This window comes from Haemorhous mexicanus, chromosome 8 (assembly GCF_027477595.1).
Source record: "Haemorhous mexicanus isolate bHaeMex1 chromosome 8, bHaeMex1.pri, whole genome shotgun sequence".
NCBI lineage: Eukaryota > Metazoa > Chordata > Aves > Passeriformes > Fringillidae > Haemorhous > Haemorhous mexicanus.
This window is the reverse complement of record NC_082348.1, coordinates 30,167,786-30,188,234: the sequence shown is the minus strand read 5'-3', so window position 1 is coordinate 30,188,234 and position 20,449 is coordinate 30,167,786. Positions and strand designations below refer to the sequence as shown.

Here is a 20,449-nt window from a genome sequence, read left to right as displayed (position 1 = left end):
AGAGAAAACTCGTATCAAATATATAAGCAGAACAGGAAAATAAGGAAGTGAAGGAAACAATTTGTTTGTTCAACTCTGACATTAAATCAGTCCAGAAGTCTGGTATTTTTTCTGATGGATCTAAAAGAACCCCTTAATATTGTTAAAGCAGTGCTTCTAAACTTTTGTCTTTTTCTAAAATAGTACTTTAAAGCACAGATTTGCACACAAGAAGTTAACAGATAATTTTGTGTGTCTGGTAAAGGTTGTCTCCAACTTTCCTTTTCCTAAAGTTTCCTGACTGATGGACAATTGGACTTTGAACGGGGATGTTCAACTACAAGGAGAAACAAACCAGAAACAAAGCAAATAGCCACAGCTTTAATGACAAATGGGCCTTCATCCAGTTTTGCTGTGGGTACTAGCTGAAGGACTAGAGGCCTAAATCATTAATCCGAAGTAAATCTGGTCTTAAAACCCGAAGCTTTTCTTGGATGGAAAAAAACTAAAATCTGTTTGTCATTGTTGATTAAAGTTTGTATTATTAGCGTTTGTTTTGATTACAAAGCAGCACAGCTCTTCAAAGATCCAAATCTCTGCCCCTTAGGAAACAGATTTCTTGAAATACATTTCCATCCCCAGAACTCAGAGTATAAAAATATATTTGTTCTTTTCCAGTTTTCTTTGTTGTTGGTCTTTCCCTCCCCATCATGCGTTTGTTTTGTCAGACTTTTCTTTTAAAAAAAGAAATTAAAAATTGAACTCAAAATGCTTTCCCATAATGAAATATCCAGCTCAACCTGTATTTCTGACACAAAGTTGATAAGGGCTGGTGAAACAACCCTTCTCCCCCCATTGTGATTTTGCAGAAGCAAATTTTTCTCATGGAAAAATCATCTAGGCAAAAAGGTACATCTGCATGAAAGAACAAATCTAAAATAGAGAACTTCCACTTTTTTCTTAATGAGGCCAGTTATATTTAACTCCACTTTTAGCAGACTGAATGTCCTGTAACAAACCAAGTTTTGAAAGCATTATGATTGCTGTTAACAAAGAAAATCCCAACTCTTGTTCTGCTAATAACCACTTTCACAGCCTGCCTTGGCCAAGGAGAGGCTCTGTTTGAGGAAATCAGCAGTGAACCAAGTCACAGTTCAGCTGTCCTAATTCTCCACAGCCCTATGATAGCTTTAGATAGTTTTAAAGGCACAGTGTGTAGAAGTGGGAGGAAAAGGCTGCCAAAACTGGAGTGCCAACATTTCTTAACCTACATTTTTGCATTTGCTTCTTGTGGTGTCAGTGATTTTGTAGCAGCAAAGTGACTGGGAGTGAGCCTCGAGTTTCAGTCTTGCTAATGGGGTGCTGAGTTGTTCTGTTCAGAAATGGGTGTGAAAGGGGCACAGGGATCTTCTGCTTTAGGTTTTGGTCAAATTCCTCATGCTCATCACACCTTTTGCTTTGTACTTAAAGAACACTTCAAATAACTCTTGTGCTTGTATAACTACAGCTATTTGGGCTGGGATGTGAGTGATTTTATTTTCATATATATATTTAAAATATCTTTTTAAACTTGCTAATACAACTTTACCCTCACTTATGCTGGTTTTAGTGCTGTCATGCCATACACAGAATCACCACGAGAGGGGAACCTACGACCAGGCTGGGACAAGTGCAAGGAAATTAAGCACATTTTTGATCCTGGCTGAGGCAGTAAACCCCTTTGATACAAAGATAACGGCACTGACTTCAGCTCTGAACCTGACCAGCAGAACATATATTTAAAGGACCTTTCCTGTAGGAAACAATTATTTCAACCCCAAAAAAATCTTTAAAAGCTTATTTGTTTTTTTTTCTTTTTTTCAAAGTTTAAATGACCAAAAAGGTAACCTTTGAGTGGAATGCATTTGGATTATTACTCTCTACCTTCTGTTGTAACTTTTTCAATATACAGACTTCAGGCATGCAATTACAATTTGAGTAATTCCAAACAGTTCTCATTATACTTATACTAACATAATAATTGGATCCTGTACGTCATATTTATTTCAAAATCTAAGAACTCTTTGGTTTAAATAAAATCAAATCTGAAATACTTGTTGAGAGTATGCAAAAACAACATGTAAAATAAGAGCACAAACCTCATTTCCTTTGCTTCCAGCACTTGTTTTCATTTCTTTGGGTTGCTGTATAAAGCAAAGCAATATTTATGTGTCAGAGAAACTATACACAGAAGTACATATACAGAACATAATTTATAACCAGGATGTACTTAGTTATAATAAGAGTTTATTTGCAATACGCAAATGAAGTCTAATGAAGGCTCTGACACTGCACATTTAAAGATCTATTCAGTGTGGGGTATTTTGATATTTTTAAAGAATTTTTAGGAAACTAGGTTAATGTAACAAAGCATTAATTAGGGTGCTTGCCAAGTATATCCCACAAAAAAAAAAAAAAAAAAAAGCTAAAAACTATTGATCTCAATCTCCTTTTGCAAAACTACAGTGATGCACTGCATCTGTGGTTAAGGCCCAAAACTACCACAGGCAAGAGAGTGTTAGTCAGAGAGCAGGACTCACTGGGCTCTCAGAGAAGTTACACAAGCACTGCTCGAGTCTCTCACGGGGCTTTATCACAGGCATTAATTTCCAATAGATTTCAAGCATTCAGTTCTATCTCCCCTAGAAAATTGTGGTGTGGTTTAGGTTTTTTGTTTGTTTGTTTGGTGTGTTGGGTTTTTCTGCTTGGTTTGGGTTTTTTTTGCTGTTGTTGGTTTGGTGTTTGGGGTTTTTTTAACCAAACTCAGTTTCTGTGAAGCTTTTTAATTCAGCATGATTACTCTTTCCTTTTCTGGTGATTAGGATTTGATTAGATTTTGATTTCTGTGACAATATATAGTCTTGTTTTATGGAATGGATGAAGTATAGAATGGCATTTCTAGGAGTAATCTTTTTGTACAAACAGAAAGAAAATGAGTGTGGCCTTGACAGCAATACAGTTCTCCCTTCAGAGTTTCTAAAGAATCTTTTATTTCTCTACTCACAACAGTGAACAAGTGCCAAACCTACCAAATGTCGAAATTCTACTGACAAGCTCCCATTTGCAGACTCATCCATGTTCATGGCTTTCACATGTGTTCCACACAGAACAAATCTACGGTTACTGCAGAGGACAGGACAGTTATGTACTCAAATACCAGTGGATTGGTAAAAATTCATAAATATGATCTTTTATTGTCTTACCTTACAGTTGAAACATTCCTAAAAGAGAAGAGGGGTGGGGGAGAGGAAACAGGTTGTGAATCAGTAAATGTGTAAGACAGAACTTGTACTGAGAAGTGTGTCTGAGATGGTAGATTTTGCCTGCTCAGAGTTGGTTTGTATTGACCCTAGAGCTACAATTTTTGAACTGAAGGACTGAAATTAATACTGTCCACTTAGATTTTTGCATCTGGCCATGCTGTATTTCATCTTGCAATTGATTATGAAACAGTACACAACTTCTGAGAGAAAAGGCCTGGCTTCTCTTGCTCTCTCCTCACTGGGTGTTTTCCCTCTTTCCTGTGGGCTCACATCTATGTCCATGCAGCCAAGGTGGCTTTTAGAGGCTTGCAGAAGCACAACAAGCAGAAGGAGGGAGGTACCTGGTACCTAGGGCTGGGGATGTTGCATCATGAGAGCTCAGAGCTATTTCCAAACTAACTATCCCATAAATGCAATACAGTTTGATTTCAAACTTTTGTGTAATGCTGCTGTATCAGTCTGATGACTTTTTTTCTTAGTCTTGAGACAAATCTTAAATGGACTTCTTGCCTCTAATTTGAAACCATCAATTAGAGTTAGCAGCTTTGTTTTTAAAAAAGAAGTCTTCCACATAAAACAGAGGTGTTACTCTGATCTTTTAACTGGTGTTTTTTTAAATTTTTCTTTTCCTTTTAAAAGAAGTTTGAAATCAGATAGGGTAGCCACTGAAAAAATCTGTGCTGTCTCTGTAGGGAGTAAGAGAATATTTTCCCTTTTAAGTTTCTTACTTGTCAATAGTTGCTTTCACTCTGATCTGGTAGTTCAGCTCTGGCAATTTAATTAGCAACCTTCAAAACAGAAAATGAGAAAGTGAATATTAACAGAATATCTCACCAGAAAACACTAGACTGGTTGCTTCAGATTAAAGTATCAGAAATTATTATAATCTGAAAACATATTAGGCATCTAGGATTACAATACAATTGACAGGGTTGATTTCTCAGAAAGAGGAGCAGGGCTTTTCCAGTGGTGGGTGCCCTACCCTCCCTCTAAGTGTGTGGAAAAGTTGGCATGTGTTTGAGGGAGTGGCTGCAGTGACACCAAATAATTAGGAAATGGATTTGTAAAATCTCTGACTGCATCACAGATGTGTGTGTGCTTTCTTCATGTACCTTTTCTCACCACCCCCAGCCCTCCATGAACTTTGTGCTGCAAGGTGGAAATGAAATGAGAGTTCCTCTCCAACCTTTGCTCTTTCACAAAGTCAGGGAAGAAGCTTCTGGGAGAGAAATAACTTGTCTGGGATTCACCCAAGAGCCCCAAAATGCAGCAGTTTCTCTTTCCTCTGTGCAGAACTGGCTCTCAGGATCCTGATTTTGGCTTGTATGATAAGCATCATTATTTACTCCTTTTGTAAAGTAATTTAAAAAAGAATTTGATGCATACAGAACCCTTAAGGTGCCTTTGTGTATTACTCTTTACTGCCACTTGTTCTGCCTGACAGATTCTGTGTACTTTATATCCCCATTCCAGAAAATTTCCCTGCAGCTGAAGGGACCCCTAACACAAGTTGGCCTGCTTTGCTCTCTAGATTCTCCTAGGATAAAATACTGTACATGAATGAAGGAGTTGATGTCAGATTTTTTCCCTTACCTTAATTTAACAGTGAACTGTATTAAAGTTTTGAGAACCATTGGCCTCTGGGGATGTGTTGGCATGCAGGGCTGCCTTTCAACCACAAAGGAGCTGTGTGAGAAGAAGTGAAGCAAATGGATTTTTAGGAATATGTATGAACAAACAGACGGGGTTTTTTGGGGGAGAGGGAGGAAGGGGAAAGGGCTGGTATCTCTTAAAGACTTATTTCTCTGCAGATGCTGAAGTAGGAGCTCTGCATTCCAGCACTCAGTTCTCAAACTGATCCAGTGGTCTAACTGTCCCTGAAATTGTTCCCACCAGAAACAGATATTTGAAAGACATTGAAAATTGTACCAAATTCTATAGTTCTGAAATACAATGATGGTAAAAGTCTCCAAAATTTTATCAGAGCCATAAAACAGAGTATGAAAATACACTGAGCATGGCTCCAATGAAATTAAATGATAATAATTAAACTATCATTTTAATTTTTATATATATAGACAGCAAACAATTGAGTCCACTTTGCTTTCAGAGACTCACTTGTGAGTATAGCCTGTACAAAAGGCAAGAGAAATGATACCAATATTTCATCTACTAATAGAAGAGTGAGCTGAGAGGGCAGCAGGTAGCATAGCTTGGGGGAGACACAGGAAAGAAAAGGAACATTTACTTTAAAAAAGAAAGGCAAAATCACTAACACAAAGCCTCACTACTTTTCTCAGCAGAATGTACATAACTCCTCCTAGAATAAGGGGATTTCTGGCATTCATTTAAGAGTCAGAATTTGATGGCAAACCCTTAAATGCTACCCGTGAGAAGCTGCCTGGAACCTTCCGTTTCTATGAATTCTGATGACAGCTGTACATACTTGTGTTAGGAACCTGGTCCTTAAAATCCTCAGACATTCAAACTTCTTCCTTCCCTTTTCCTTAACAGTGTGTTGTCATTGTTGTACCAGCTGAGGTAAAGTTCTGCACTTAGCAGTGGCTTACGCACTTCCGGAAAAGGTTGTAGAGCAGGAAGTTGACTTTTTCCAGCAGCTGAGGTCTTTGCACAGGAATGGGGTCCCCATCATAAGTCAGCCTGGTCAAGAGTTCATCCAGCTTTTCTAGTTGCCTTCTGACTTGAAAGAGACTCTCTGCCAACAGTGTAAAACTGCAGCAAGACAAAGGATTAGTTCGCAACCTTTCTTGTAAACAGCTTCTTAGAATACAAGAACTACTGAAGTTCTTGCTTGGGGAAAGTCAGAATCTGTATTGAATGGTGCTGTCCAGCTTTGCCCAAACTCACATCCGTTCATCTTTTGTTTACAGGACTATATAAATACATTGGGCAAATCACCTGCTGTATCTTCAAAGATAAATGTTTTCACAACAATGTAACACCGTCTGTGATAATTTGGAAGGAATATATACATGGTCCTGATGTTGTACATGCAGGGCACTTGTGCCAAGATTAATTATTTCCTATAGCTCAGGAGTTTTGCGAAATTAACTCAATAAAAGGATAATATTTATATAGAATGAGCAAGTTAACAAGTCTATAGAAGTGTAAAAGCAGTAAGGAAAAAGAAATCTGAACACACTTGATAACAGTTCAGTAGGGTATGTGTGTATAAAATTAGATTTTAAAGTTATTTTTAGAATGTTCATTGGGAAAAAAAAGTACTTCAGTGGAAAAAAGAAAAGAAACCTACACGGGGCATGGGGCGGGGTTGGGGGGGAAGCAAAAAATCTTTTTTTTTCAGTCCTAAAATTTTCTTGGTAATTTTCCTTCCTTTTTAATTCTTACTTTTTACTTCACCTTTTCTATATGAGAGTTTTGATGGGAGAGTAATGACCACGATGTTGTGTTGACATTGTATGGGTATGCTATCTTTTAAATATAATGCTGTTTTCTTTTTTTTTTGCAATCACTTCAAAATTGCCATCACAGAGACTATTGCCATTCAATCCCTACACGGTGTAAAGTCTGGAGGAGTGAGTCAAAGCATAAAGCCTCTACCCAGCTCCTGCCTAGACACAACTCCCACTGCCTTCAATGACAAACTCAGCCAGCACCATTCTTACTCAAGCAAAACTCCCAAGTGAGTATGTCTCATGTATCTGGAGGATACAAAGCCAAAAATTAGTGACTGCCACGAGTCAGGCTAGTGTTCATTCTGAATGGCCAATGTTGCTTTTAGTCAGCCCCTTTTAGTTGTTTACTCTCTTAGCTGCTGGTGAATTTGCTGCTGTTGCAGCTGATCTAAAGGAATGATCATTTCAAGTGCAGCAGACTTCCTGTGGTTTTCAGTGGAAGCACGAGGTCAGGGCAGGTTTACCAGTTCTGGAGCTGGTCGAGCCCCCCGTGGAGGGGCCCCCCGATGCAGGCGATCTGCTGCCGCCTCTTCCAGTCCAGCAGCTCCTCGGTCAGCATGTTGCTCATCAGCACATCAATCTCATGGATCACACGCCCTATTTTACTGAGCACTTCCTGGAAAATAGGAAAGGTGTCACTGACTGACCACAGGCAACAGCTGCAGAATTCACCAGCTATCATGAAGCACTTACCACGTTTTTTTCAATTTTTCTGAAAGAAACCATGTTTAGGTCCTATTGCTTCGGTGGCAGGATTCATCACCCATTGTACATTAATCCTGAATCTCCATGAACTCTTCTTCAGTAATTGGTTTTGTTTTGGGAGGGTGGGAGGGAAGAGTGTTGCATTCTTTGTGGGCATAATATCTCCAAGATTTTGACACTTGCAAGCTCTGTCAAGTTCAAAAGTTCTGCTTTTGTTTTCCATCATATAAAATGTATTGTGTTTTTATTTGCTTGATTTAATCATAACCCTGCTCTCATGGACTCAAATTGCTTCACTCTTAAGGTGTGCAGAACCATATCCTTGACTGAGCTGTTATTTAATTGCCAATTTCTTAACTTCTAGTTCAAATCACCCAGACCTGCCCAAACATTTTGCAGACTGTTAACTCCAGTGAAATGAGTCTGTTCTTCTGAGATGAAGATTTAGAAGGGCACACATACGCATTTGAGTATTTGGTGTGAGAGTAAGGGGAGAAAGCAGATTAACCACAAATGACAAAACATTGTCACTAACCTTTCTCTTGTAGTCTAAAGTGTTCAGCATTGCCTGCAATGCCAACATTTCCTGTTTAATGAGGGTGCTGTTTTTGTCATTCTGCTCTGCAGGGGAAGAAAAAAATCAGTATAAATACATGTGTGGGTGTGTGTGCCTGTTTATAAGGGGAGAAGAGGAAAAAAAAACACAACCAGGCTGCAGCAAGAACTAGAGAAAAAATAAACTGCGAACATCAGTAGATTATGTAAGAGCATATTTCATTTGAAAGGACTAGCTTTAGGTAAAGTTTAACATAAGGTTTTATGGATCCGGTCTGTAGATGTGTGTGGGGGGCAGGAAAAGGCAGAAAACATGCAGGTGATACCCAGAGTTCTCTACATTTCTCATCCCTGTGCATACTCCTGTGTATTATGTACATCTGGCTTGGATCAGTGATTGATCTGTAAACACAAACAGCTCGTGGTGTCAGCAGTCAGGCTAAAGCTCTTTGGACTTGATGTGAATTACAATGTCTGGCTGAGAGGCATTTGAAACAGAGATGAAGTGTTCATCACCAAGGGGAATTTCAGCAGCCAGGAGCACTGATCACTGGGCATTTCCCCCTCTATCTAACATTTGTCCTTCTCTGGGTCAGGCACTAGTTTCAAGAGTCCCCAAGCTCTTTCACATGCAGCTCTTTCCCACCCTCACTTTCACCAACCTTTTGCATCTTTCATGCTACATTCAAAAAAGAAATTGGTGCCAACTGTGTGCCTGCTAAGCTCTGGATGGATGCCCTCCTATTGAGTTAGGGTAGATGTTTCAGTAGAGGCAGACAAGTAACCAGCACCACCTCAGCCACAGCAATTGCTCCCACACACTCTGTGCTGGAGCAGAGCAGTAAAATTTAAGCCCTGAAAGTCATTTATTGTCAGCATGTTTTATTTTGCAAGTGGGGCAGCTTTCAGGTGCCTGTGTGGTCAGTAATTAGGATTGACCTGATGACTAGAAACTCATTAAACCATGGCCACTTTTCTGGGTCATATCCAGCCTTCAACATTTAGGATTGATGTGCTTAAGGACTTGGACCTTTCAAGCCCAATATCTTTGCAGTTTCAAAGGAAGGCAATATAAAGATATCTGAGCAGGCACAAGCAACCCCCAGTTTCTTTTCTGAAAGAGATCATGCAAGGACTGTTCTACATGCAGATCTCAGCCATCACAGGCTGGTCAAACATGCATTCAAGTGCTTACCAGCTGGTTATCACCACTGTGGTCAAAAAAGAACAGAAAGCCAAGTTAGAGGTGAGAAAAATCAGTTCTGTATGACTCTGGGAAATAAGAGTCTCTTCCACATTCTCCCAAAGAAGGGCCATGTGGGAATATTGAAAAATAGGTTTTAAAATTAAGAAATGTACTACTTTATGTGCCATTAGGCAGCTTATCCATAGGAAATAGCTATACTTTCTTAACATGGTCCTCTTTACCTTCTTTACCCCAAAAGAGTCATTACGTTCCAGGACTAAAACTTTATAGAAACCAAAGATCCATTTTTATGTTTACATATATTAATCAAGTAATGCAGAAAACCCCCTGATGCTGGGGTCTAGCTGCAGAATCAGCCATTTCCTAGGAAATCTAAAAAGTAGTATAAAAACTCTTACCTAAGCTCTGTATTGTTTTGTACCTGAAGTCAAATTCTTCTTGCAAGTCTTCTAAGTATTTCACATCTTGGTCAGTCATCTTTCCCAGGAGAGAAATGAACAAATGCATAATGTAGTATTTTCCTTTCTTACCATTTGAAAACCCCTGAACAATTCTGGGAACCCTTGTTTACTATCTTGTAAACTTTATAAAGTATGACTGAGTAATAAATTTATAGCTACAGATTTATTTTACTTTTAGAAAGTCAAACATTATCCTCTATCCTGCATTTGACAGTGGTTGATTCAGCTTTATCCCTTCTTGTTTACTAGTGCAATGACATAAAAGAAAGCAGGAACAATTGTGTTAGCCTGAGCTAAACTGAAATTGTTATGCCAATAATGCTACTCTCTTCTTGAAACTTTAAAGCAGGACAAAGGAATAATTTTACATTTGCTTAAATGGATATTTAATTGGGGTGTGCAAAGCCAAAAAAGGTGGAGTCAGACACAGGAGTAGAGCTCACAGAATTTATTTACAGAATGTCTTAAGAGTTTGGATAAAGAAATGAAACATTTTTGCTGCTTTGGCATTTTGCAGCTTTCTTTTCATATGTGCTATAAAAAAATATTACAGATATTTTCTAGTAACCAATCAATGATAATTCAAAACACCCCATCAAAAGAAGGAAAATGAAACTGTAGGAAATTATCTGCTGTACTTTGAAGGTCTGTTTCTGTGCTGTTTATTTTGCCTTGATTTTGCCAACAACTCATACACAGTCCTTTTCGGTTTCCTAAGATGTGTACTTTAAGAGACTGAAAATACAGAAACTCCTTTGCTAAATGAGCCCACACACAATTAGCCATTTTGGCTCTTTATTTTGGAGACTAAAGTTTTAAATTATATGTGCAAAGTATGAAATTACATGCACGAGGAGCTGGCTAATTTCTGTGTTCAACTTAATTACTGACTAAAAAAAAACCAACCCTGCTATCTAGAAAATGTTCTCATTTTCACTGGTCCTTCAGGGGTGGCTGTGCTTCCCCACACAGGCAGGAGGAGCAGCATGACAGGCTGCTGCTTTGTCTGCTCTGCAACTCTTCTCTTACAACTTTATGTGTAGATAGAGACCTAGTATTACATTCTTCTCAAACTACTTTGTCCTTCTAAGGGTTTGATCTCTCTAACCCTTCTGGTCTGTGAAAGAATGATGAGACAATGCTGCTAGGATCTCTTTCCAGTATACCAGAAGTGTTACTCTTGACCAACATAGGGACAGGTATATCAAATGTAGTTTCTACACTGATACTGCTGCAAAGCTGAAAGTGGGGCTGGGATAGCAAAGAAGCTGTGGGTACTCTGAATCCCTATCCTGCCTTGTCACCGACATGTTTTATGAAAAAAACCTTTCCTTAGGATTTTTTCCTCCTGAGAAGCTGAGAGGCCTCAGGAACAAAATGCAAACAATGATTCTCTGCTGCTGTGGGATGCACCAGGTGGGTCTGGGATTGGTCTCACCTGGTTGTTTCTCATTAATGGCCAATCCCAGTCCAGCTGTCCAGACTGTCTGGGTCACAGACAAACCTTTGTTATTCATTCCTTTTCTATTCTTAGCCAGCCTTCTGCTGAAATCCTTTCTTCTATTCTTTTAGTATAGTTTTTAATATAATATATATCATAAAATAATAAACCAAGCCTTCTGAACATGGAGTCAACTTTCTCCTCTCTTCCCTCATCCTGGGACCCCTGTGAACACTGTCACACTGCCTTGAACTGAATGGGCAGGTGTTCTCTGAGCTTTCAAGGTCTCTGGGACATAGCTACAGTGTGGCTCAGCCCAGCTCTGGTCTGCCATGGGGTGAGAAACTCCTGGAGAGTGGTTACCATCAGCTGCCAGTGTTCTTGTCCCCTCATGACTCCAACCCACATCATTGTGTCACGCAGCCCTCGGCTCGACAGAGGTCTTGGTACATGACTCAGAGGTTGGGAAGGTTCAGGGACTGCTGAGCCAGCTAAAGGAGGTGAAATTGCAAAAATACATTTTCTCAACCTTGCATCTTTTTAGAGACTGTAGCTATACTCTTACTGCACTCAGTGGTGTGCCTGCAACTCACATAGGGATGAGTGTGACAGCTTTAAAATAGGGAAGCCCCACAGCTGCTAACACCCAAGGATCCAGGTGTGTCCTGAGCTATCAGTCTGGGCAGATGTCCTTGGAATAATGGAAAATGGATGGTGTGTCTGTTGGCAGAAGTTGTTTTGCTACCCAGCTTAAAGATAGTTCAGGTGTGTCTGTATGAAAATCACGTGGGCAGAGACAGCACACTGGACAAAAAGGTACCTGAGCACTGTTCTTGATTGCTGATACTTTATGTTCTACATTTCTTTGACGTTCTGAAACCACAGAGCTCTGTAGAGACTTTTCCAGTGGCCCCTGGAAGAACAGATAATTGGTGGGTGAGTAATATTAATAATAATAATAGGTGATAGAAACTGTACTGCAAGTTCCAGCACAGAGAGCTCCAAAGCCAGTGTTCAACCATCTGGAGACTGCTGTAAACACACAGACAAGTTTGTTCTACACATTTGAAAAACATGTAGCTTTAACTTCGAAATCCAAGAGATTAAAAGGTGTGGGTATACTACAGGCAATAAACATCTAGTAAATGTAATATAGATTATTAGATTTTTTTTAAAATAACCATGGCATAAGACTCATATAGGAATACATATTACATCCATAAGTGATTAACAAGAACATGTTAGTCTTAAAAATTCTCTCTGGGTTTTAATCCTGTAGCAATTTTCCCAAAATAAGTTTCATATGTAATTTGTTTCATTTTTTTTCTCCAAACCACATAAAAATCATCAGTAACTCTATAAATCATCCAACGCTATTGGATGGAATGTCTTTTGCATTCCATAGTTAATAAGAATTAATGCATTGCATAATTTAAAATACACACATCTGTTTTGCAAAGAATAATCTCTTTAAAGCCTTTCCTACAGATTAAAGTCTTTGAAGATTAGCTGTGACATGGAAGTCCCTCATAGCAATGTTTCCAGCAGAAGAGCCACTAATGAAGTTCAAATGTGAGTTTAAAGGGCAACATTTGGCAACCCCTAGTGCACACAAATCACTTCAGTGGAATGAGGGGACAGGATTTGGTCTGAAAAGCATGTGAGCAGATTAAAATGGAGCAGATTAATGAAATGTAATTCATTACCTGTACAGGCATGCTGGCTGCAGCCAATATTCTTCTTTCTTCTCTTAAGCAGTTTGAGATGATCACTGCTATATGCATGGGATTACCATGATATTTGCCCTGCAAGCAGAAGTAAATACAACTCAAAAAAATTCCGGAACTCAGGATGTCCCTCTGGAAATCACAAGCAACATGATGTATGAGTGTTTATGAGGTACAGATTGGTGTGGGTGGAAAAGAGTCCCCTTTTCAGGGCAGCATCAGTTAGTGCCACTGTCATAAAATATTCTGAACAACGTTCTACAGAGATGATAAAGATACAATTCCGAGATGTATCTAATTTGGAGATCAAATTGCTCCCCTGCTAACACAGCTGTTTTGAAAGGGCTTTCCTGTCAGCCTCTTCTGGGCACGATTTTATCACGTCTTCGATTTTCAATAGGATGTTGCTGCTTAGCTTGTAGCACTTCTGCCAACAAAAAAGTTTGTAAGCATATCAATATGGTAATGATGCAAGCAGGAAAGCTTCCTCAGCATAAAGCAGAAGACTTAAATTTTAATGTCTATGAACAATTTTTCTCTTTCAAAAAATAATGTGCCTGAGATGAAGGAATAAGTAATTTTTGTCCCAAGCCAAAGAATGAAAAAAAATCTATATTTTTATACCACCATAAATAAAGTGCTGAATTGCTGATGCATGACTGAGGACTGGGCACAATTTGAACTAATATTGGTTTATGCTGTATTTATAAAATTGGAATGATCCAGCACTCTCAAGCAGCTTCCTTTATGGTGATATATTCATTCAGTGTTTCTCAGTATCCTTCATGCCTTTCATTCAGTATCATTCATTCAGATACCCTTCATTCAGTGCTCATAGTGTTTGTCCATTCATCAGAGTTAATCCATTTAATTTCTTTTCCTGTACAGTTTCCAGTTCTGGACTTACTCTATTTTCTCCTCTTTATCATTAGTCTTTATTTTCATCATATCTGCCTGCCACTCAGAACCTCTTTTATTCTAGCTGTCTCTGAATGAGGCACAATAAGTTGATACAAACTTTAATTGATGCCATATCTTCCTTTGATATCTCACACCAATTGTTATGCTAGACACAAGGGTGTGAGTGCATCTGACAGAAGTGTGAACACATTGCTTCTGTATGCAACAAGTACTGTGGCACTGAACATCCCTTTAATGCTTTTCACTAAATATTTCATGTGAGCTCTTGCATGAAATGTGTAATCTGAAATATGTTTTGACTTCAATTGCAAAGTAAAGAAATACCATATTAAAAATGATAATTTTGAGCATGGCAACTGGGTTTGAGTTGCTTGGTATTAAATACCATGTGTACTGTGGTTCCAGGCATGGACTAAGGTAAAACATTCAGGGCTCTTAAAACTAAATAACTGAGGTACCAAATGTTCCCTTCCAAGAAAGCTTTGACTGCCCTGTCGTTGTTAGCAAAGAAATGGAACTTTGTTTCTATGGTTTCTGAAATCTTTTCAGGACAGGAAAAGTACATGCCCCACAGTGCCAGCAGTACACACCCAGAGCAGCCACAGTGCTGTGCCTCCTGTGATCTCCTTAAAAGCAGCTCAGGAAGGTACTTGACTCCAGCAACCATCTGTGTCTGAGGAACAAGAGTTATGAACCTGACTGGTTTTAGGAGCTTCTCTGTAAACAAGAGTAATACTACCCAGGACACACCATGCCTCAGATGAACCACCAAGCACTCTCTCCCTGCCTGAACCTTCCTGGGCAGGGGGAGGAGGCTTGATGAAGGATACACTGCTGATTTCCATGTCAAATAGCAGTGCCAAAGATCTGTCACCACACATTTCCCTCTGGCAGCTCCATGGCTGTGAGGACAGTAACTACGATGTCGCTGCACGCTTCCTTCAACACCACTGCACTTCAGGTCCAGTAATAAATTCACAGTCCCCTTTACTGGGCGTATTCCCAATCTCTTTCTCTGCAGTGTCAGGATGTAGCTTTGGGAAGGGAATAAAGCAGTGTGGGAAATGGCTGTGATCTTCCTGCAAAGGGCTGAGTAGGGTGTCTTGTGGAACTGAGGTCCAACAGCCTCAGCCAAGGCAAATTAACTGCAGCAAAGAGTGGCTGTGCTCCTGGCTGTGCTCCAGCCCAGTGCCTGACTCCTTAGGGAGCCACCCCAGGCTGCTAACTGGCATGGAAATGACTCACACTTTTTATACTGACTGGGTTTTCTACTCCTTGGTGGACTGGAACTGCTCAGCAAAGGATCAGTTTATTATTAAGGATGAGCACAGGTGCAGTTGGGAGAGGGGGGAACAGTCCTGCCTTGTTCCAGCTGTTTTGGCTGAACATGTCTCATCCATCTGTACCTTGATTAGAGGGGGAAAAGGCCTGTTACTAATAAGGTTAGGGATGAAAGCTGTGGGGAGAAGTCTGCCACTGCTCTAAGTCCACTGATGGGCATATTAATTCCTCTGTAAATTTCTGCTTGTGGCTATTACTTCTTTTTGGTAGCAAAACAGGGTTTCACCTTGCCCCTAGATGGCCAGTAAGTGTTCATGCCATACATTGGTACATTTGAGACTTAACCTTAGTCCCAGCTTACCACTGCCCAACAGAATTCCAGCACTGCAAGGGTTTAAAGGAGTCCAAAAACAAAAACTATTTAACCAAATGAAGAAGAAGTAAATATCCTTTCTTGGAGCTGGAAAAATGCATTTATGTAGAAGAGGCTCTTTAAAAACATTCTGACAGTGGGATGTGTTAAAATTCCCCACAAAGGATGCCAGTTATTAGGGACTTCCCTAGCGTTTCTAGACACGATTCATATGCAAAACTTTCAAAAACTCTTTCTTCCTCTCCTTTTCTTTGTTTCATTAAGAGAAAAACATCTGAATCAAGAGATGCAGCGGAAATTCACTTTCCCCCCTCCATTTCTTTCTTCTCTAACTCATAAATCTGTAGAAACAAGCTGGGTGCATAGTGATTCCCATACTTATGCCAGGCTGGTGCTTCTTCAACTTGATTCTGTTTGAGCAGATGCCAAGAAGGTCAACAGAGAGCTGCCACCTGTGCTCCTGGAGCAGCCCCTTTTGCAGTGAGGGAGCAGATGGATTGCAACTCATCAGTAATAAATGGATAAATGAGTTGTAACACTAAATACCTCAAGAATTGCAGCCTATTGAATAACAATAGCTACTAAAAGTCACAATAACCATGTTTTTGACTCTGGGAAAATAATAGCACTAAAAAATTTCTGCCTGTGTTTTGTACTACTCAGCTGTAATTACACTTTGGAATGCACTGCTTGGTATTTCCTTATTATTCACCTACTGCCAGCTCTTGTTGCTCTGCACTTCCATTTTGTCTTTGGCTGAGGGCAGAAATTGCCCAACATGACCTTGATTTCTGAATGACTAATTGAAAGCCATCTCCTAGCAGCAAAGAGTATTTAAGTTGGAAAATTAGGGAACTTTAACCAAAAATGGCTTGAGATGGGGGAATCCTAACTAAGAGTGACATGAACACTAGCAGCCAGAAGAGGAAGAGTGTGGATTCTTTAGATATGCAAACTTGTATTATTAAGTTTAAACATGCCAGGAGAAAATTTATATTTGTCTTTTGACAAATACCAACACAGAGAAATTGAAGATTCGCTCTTCTTCTTTCAAATCAAAATATCTGCTAATACTACAGTAATTCTGTTGCTCTTAGAAGTTTTCTTTCTGCTCTCTTCTGTTCCAATGAGGTCTTTCCATGCCATGAGTTACAACAAACAACAAATTGTCTTGTTTGGACTGGATTCTTCTCAAGAACTACCAGCATGATGCTAAATTTAAGCAAACAGGGGGAACTTGAACTTTCATTCTGAACAGGTGACAATTTTCTGAGAATGCTGATGACATTTCCTTGGAGAAAACCTTCCTACTGCCACCCGGCATGCACTCTTTCCACTCCAGGGACATCTGTTGTGACAGTACCTTACTAGATAATGGAGAAAAACAAAGAGGCATTTCTGCAGAAACAGTTTGTACGTTATAGCATGCAGAGTTTATGCCCTTTAGCCAAATTTTAAAACAGCTTGAACTCATTGGAGTATGTGAAAGGCACATGAAACAGTGGCTGGGGAAATGCAAGGTTAGATTCTGCAAGCTGCAAGGTCATGGAGAAACTTTAAAATACTATTATTATGACCTTTTAAAATACATGTTCTTTCAAAAAGAACACCAAGCAACTGTCAGTTTTAGTATCTGCCTACTCTGACAGAAATGAAGAAATCCAGACCAGATTACTCTTCTTTTCTTCCCATTTTTAAAATTTCAGAATTTTAGCTGATTTTCCTGTGGGCGGCTCCATCACGAAGTGGATCACTCCCAGCCACACAAACACTGACTGCTTTCCACGTGTCAGAGGGCTCTGTACACACCTACCAGTGAAAACTGGATGTGCACTAGGTGAGCATCTGGCTCTGTTTTCAGTGGGTGAAGCAAGGAATTAGGTGTTAGTTGGTCTGGAGTTGTAATGTAGAAGGATGTGCTGTGAAACCTTTAGAGAGTCACTCAGGGGTTTGCCTGAGTATCTCTGTGTTTTCAAGGTGACCTAAAAATGGACTTGAGTAGGTTTTGGTGCTTTCCAATTCTGAAAATTGTTTCAGAATTTGGTCAGGTTTTAGCTCCTTTTCTCCTTTTTCTTTTATTTTTCTTTCTTTTTTTTTTCATTTTTTTTACTCTCAAAACCATCAGCTGTATTTCTTCTCATTTCTGCTAGAAAAAGCCCTTCTTGAGCCTTTTAATTGTAAATAATAAGAGCATCACTTGGAGGTATGGCAGAGTTATTTAGTATGACCATTGAAGTGTTTGTTCATACTGAATGAATATTTAAAGAAGCTGATGGAAGGGAGGAGAGATAGGAAACAGCAAGACAAAGTCAAGCAAAAACACATTTCCTTCCCTAGTGCTTACTTGTGATATGATTATTTTACAAAGTCTGATACTCAGCATCTTTCTGGATAAGCAAATATCTCATCTTTCATAAAATCAAAAACAGGGAGAAAAACCCCTTTTGCCTATCATTTTATTTTTTTAAAAGAAAGAAAGATTTGGTTTAGCTGTGTATCTTGGATGTGTGGGTGGGAAGGCAGAGCTGTACATACATATTTCCCGTTTTCACCTTCAAATATGACAAATAACACTTCACCTTGATTTGTTTTCTATCTTTGTTTATGCATCCAGGCAGAAAGTCTAACGAAGACAACAGCAGAATACAAAGAAAGAGCTGGTCCTTGTGTTAGCCTGATAAAGGTTCAGTGCTTGGGAGTTTTTTGGAAGCTTGTATTTAAACAGGCAGTATTATTACTAAAAAATCTTCTGCTAGAAAGGTGCCTCTGTTTTATCTAGGTCTTTTAGAGGAAGTAGCTGTGACACTATCTATTTAGACTGCTCTTGTTTTACTTTTATTTTTAGATTTCTCCTTCCCCCCCTCAAAATAAGAGAGAGAACTCAAAGGCAACCTCATTGTTTTAGAAAGCTCCTATGATGTGTGGGAAGCCCTAATACACAGCTTTGTAGTCTTGTAGTTTTCTCAAAGAGTATGATGCATAACTTCCAGATGATCATAATTTTTTCTGGGGGCACGTGCAACTAAATTGCGATAGGCAAAGTTGTAAAAGCACAGTGAATGAGCTGTGAAGGCAGAGGTTTTTTCTCCACCCCTCAAATTCCACTGCTGAGTCCCTCCCAGCAGACTCTAAAACCACTCAAGGAATAACCTGCAGAAACAGCAGATTTCTGTGCAGGTGGGGTGAGATAAAGCTACAGAAAACACATTTCTGTAGAAATCATCATCAGACAGTAGAACTGTATAAACAGGGAGGGGTGAATAATGTAGGGTAGTTCTTATTTGATATTCATTTGAGAATAAATAACTTCTTGTTTAAATGAGATTTATTTGAAAGTAAGTAAAAATACCATGTTCCCTATGAAAAAGGGTAAAACACCAGAGGACAGAGAGGACTGATCTCACATGCCCCTCCTCCTCTGGGCACAAAGACCTGAGCATTATTAACTAATCTCTCAGGCAGATGTTCAACTGCAACTGGGCTCTTAATACTTCAGAATGAACAAAGCCCACAAGAAGTTATTTAGTTTGCTTATATTTTTCCTTCTGTCTGAAAATTTAACTCTCTTTCATTCTACAAAAACAAATGGAAATATTTATAAACTTTTTTTGCCTTCTTTAAATAATAACTAGAAACCCCAACGTATTTTACTTGTAGCAAGTAACCTTTTTCAGCCTTGTACCAATACTTTTTAAAAACCTTTATTAGCTGCAGTTGCTAGGAGCAGACACCTAGCTGCTTTAGCAAACAGACTTCTGTGCGGGGTTTCCCATTTGCATGCCAAAATTTTCTGTAAACAGCTTTAATGGTTGTACTGAAAAACTCACTGGGAGCAGCCTAATACAATCTGAATTGTGTTAGACAGCAGGACACGCTGGTTCAAAACACATCCTACCTTACTGTGTTGAGCTGTTGATCTGGCAGGCTACACCAGTGCTAAATACTCGTAAATAACATTTTAAAGTGGATCTTCCGTGGTTTATTAGGAACTTTCTCTATTTTGTTCCATTCTCACCCTTTTGTAAGCTTTAACAGGAAACTGCAACTAAAACATTGATGGCTGTTTCCACTCTTTGCAACTGTTTCTCAGCACAGGGCTTATTAGAATTGTTTGTTGAGCACCAACTGGAATGCCCTGTTTCAGATCTAACATTATTTTGTCCACTTTCTTTGAGGTACTGAAATGAATAATCTTGGGATTGTTCCTTGCATTCCTCATGCATGTTCCTTTCTGGAACAGAGGCTTTTGTAAACTGTCACTTGAACAAAAGAACCTTTCTATGTTCCCTTAGTTCTCTCTGAAGGAGCCACAGGGGTGTTCAGTGCCCATGGCAGATGGAAACAAACTGGGCAGTATAACCAGGAACATGACACAGAATCAGGAATGCATTGCTGGGTTACTGTTTTAAGCAGCATCGTGTAAAGATGTATTTGTGGAAAAAAAGTGCCTTATTATATGTTGTTTTAGATGACAGAAGATACTTTCAGAAGCTATTCCAGACCTTTCCATAAAAACAGCCAGAGTTGTGTAGGATAAAGTAATGGAACTAAAGAACTATTTCCCAGCCACTTACTATGACTTCCAAAAGCTTGTTTTTATATAAGAGGTTGGTGTGAATCAGCAGATCTGGTGCTTCTGCCTGACCTCTCCCTTTGTAAACAGACCCTAAGGTGTCAATGGTGTGTATGCCCACAGACCTGCTCATCCAGGCATAATCCCATTACCCTCCCTCCCCTCGTCTTAGGCTCTAGCAGGGCTGGGGAGTTGCTAAAGTTCACCAGTACTGGAGAATCTGCTGTGAGAATTAAATGAATTTCATGAATATACATAATTTACAGCAAATTGTTCCCCAGAGCACACAGTATTCTCATTAACTCAGGCTTCAATGGTAAATGAGCAGAGCAGCCCTTCTTAGTCCTGAAATCTGTTATTTCACTTCTATAAAGGAAAATTTATGTAATCAGATTTCCCCCTGAATACCATAAATAGAGAAGTGACACAGATGCATGTTACCATTAATGAGAAGGGATTGCTTTCAGAAGTTATCTTGAGACTAAAG

At 39.3% G+C, this 20,449-nt stretch overlaps 1 protein-coding gene across 1 annotated transcript in view; it reads right to left on the bottom strand.

The window, feature by feature from the left end:
* Positions 1-20,449, bottom strand: part of STAT4 (signal transducer and activator of transcription 4) — a 38,786-nt gene that overhangs the window by 11,109 nt on the left and 7,228 nt on the right. The window contains exons 3-13 of the mRNA XM_059853417.1: positions 12,794-12,892; positions 11,908-12,000; positions 9,584-9,662; positions 7,959-8,044; positions 7,183-7,334; positions 5,856-6,014; positions 4,875-4,967; positions 4,010-4,069; positions 3,222-3,239; positions 3,048-3,141; positions 2,118-2,162 (exon numbers count right to left, since the gene is read on the bottom strand). Of these exons, the coding sequence (XP_059709400.1) occupies positions 2,118-2,162; positions 3,048-3,141; positions 3,222-3,239; positions 4,010-4,069; positions 4,875-4,967; positions 5,856-6,014; positions 7,183-7,334; positions 7,959-8,044; positions 9,584-9,662; positions 11,908-12,000; positions 12,794-12,892 (978 nt within the window). The remainder of the gene's footprint in view (positions 1-2,117; positions 2,163-3,047; positions 3,142-3,221; positions 3,240-4,009; positions 4,070-4,874; positions 4,968-5,855; positions 6,015-7,182; positions 7,335-7,958; positions 8,045-9,583; positions 9,663-11,907; positions 12,001-12,793; positions 12,893-20,449) is intronic.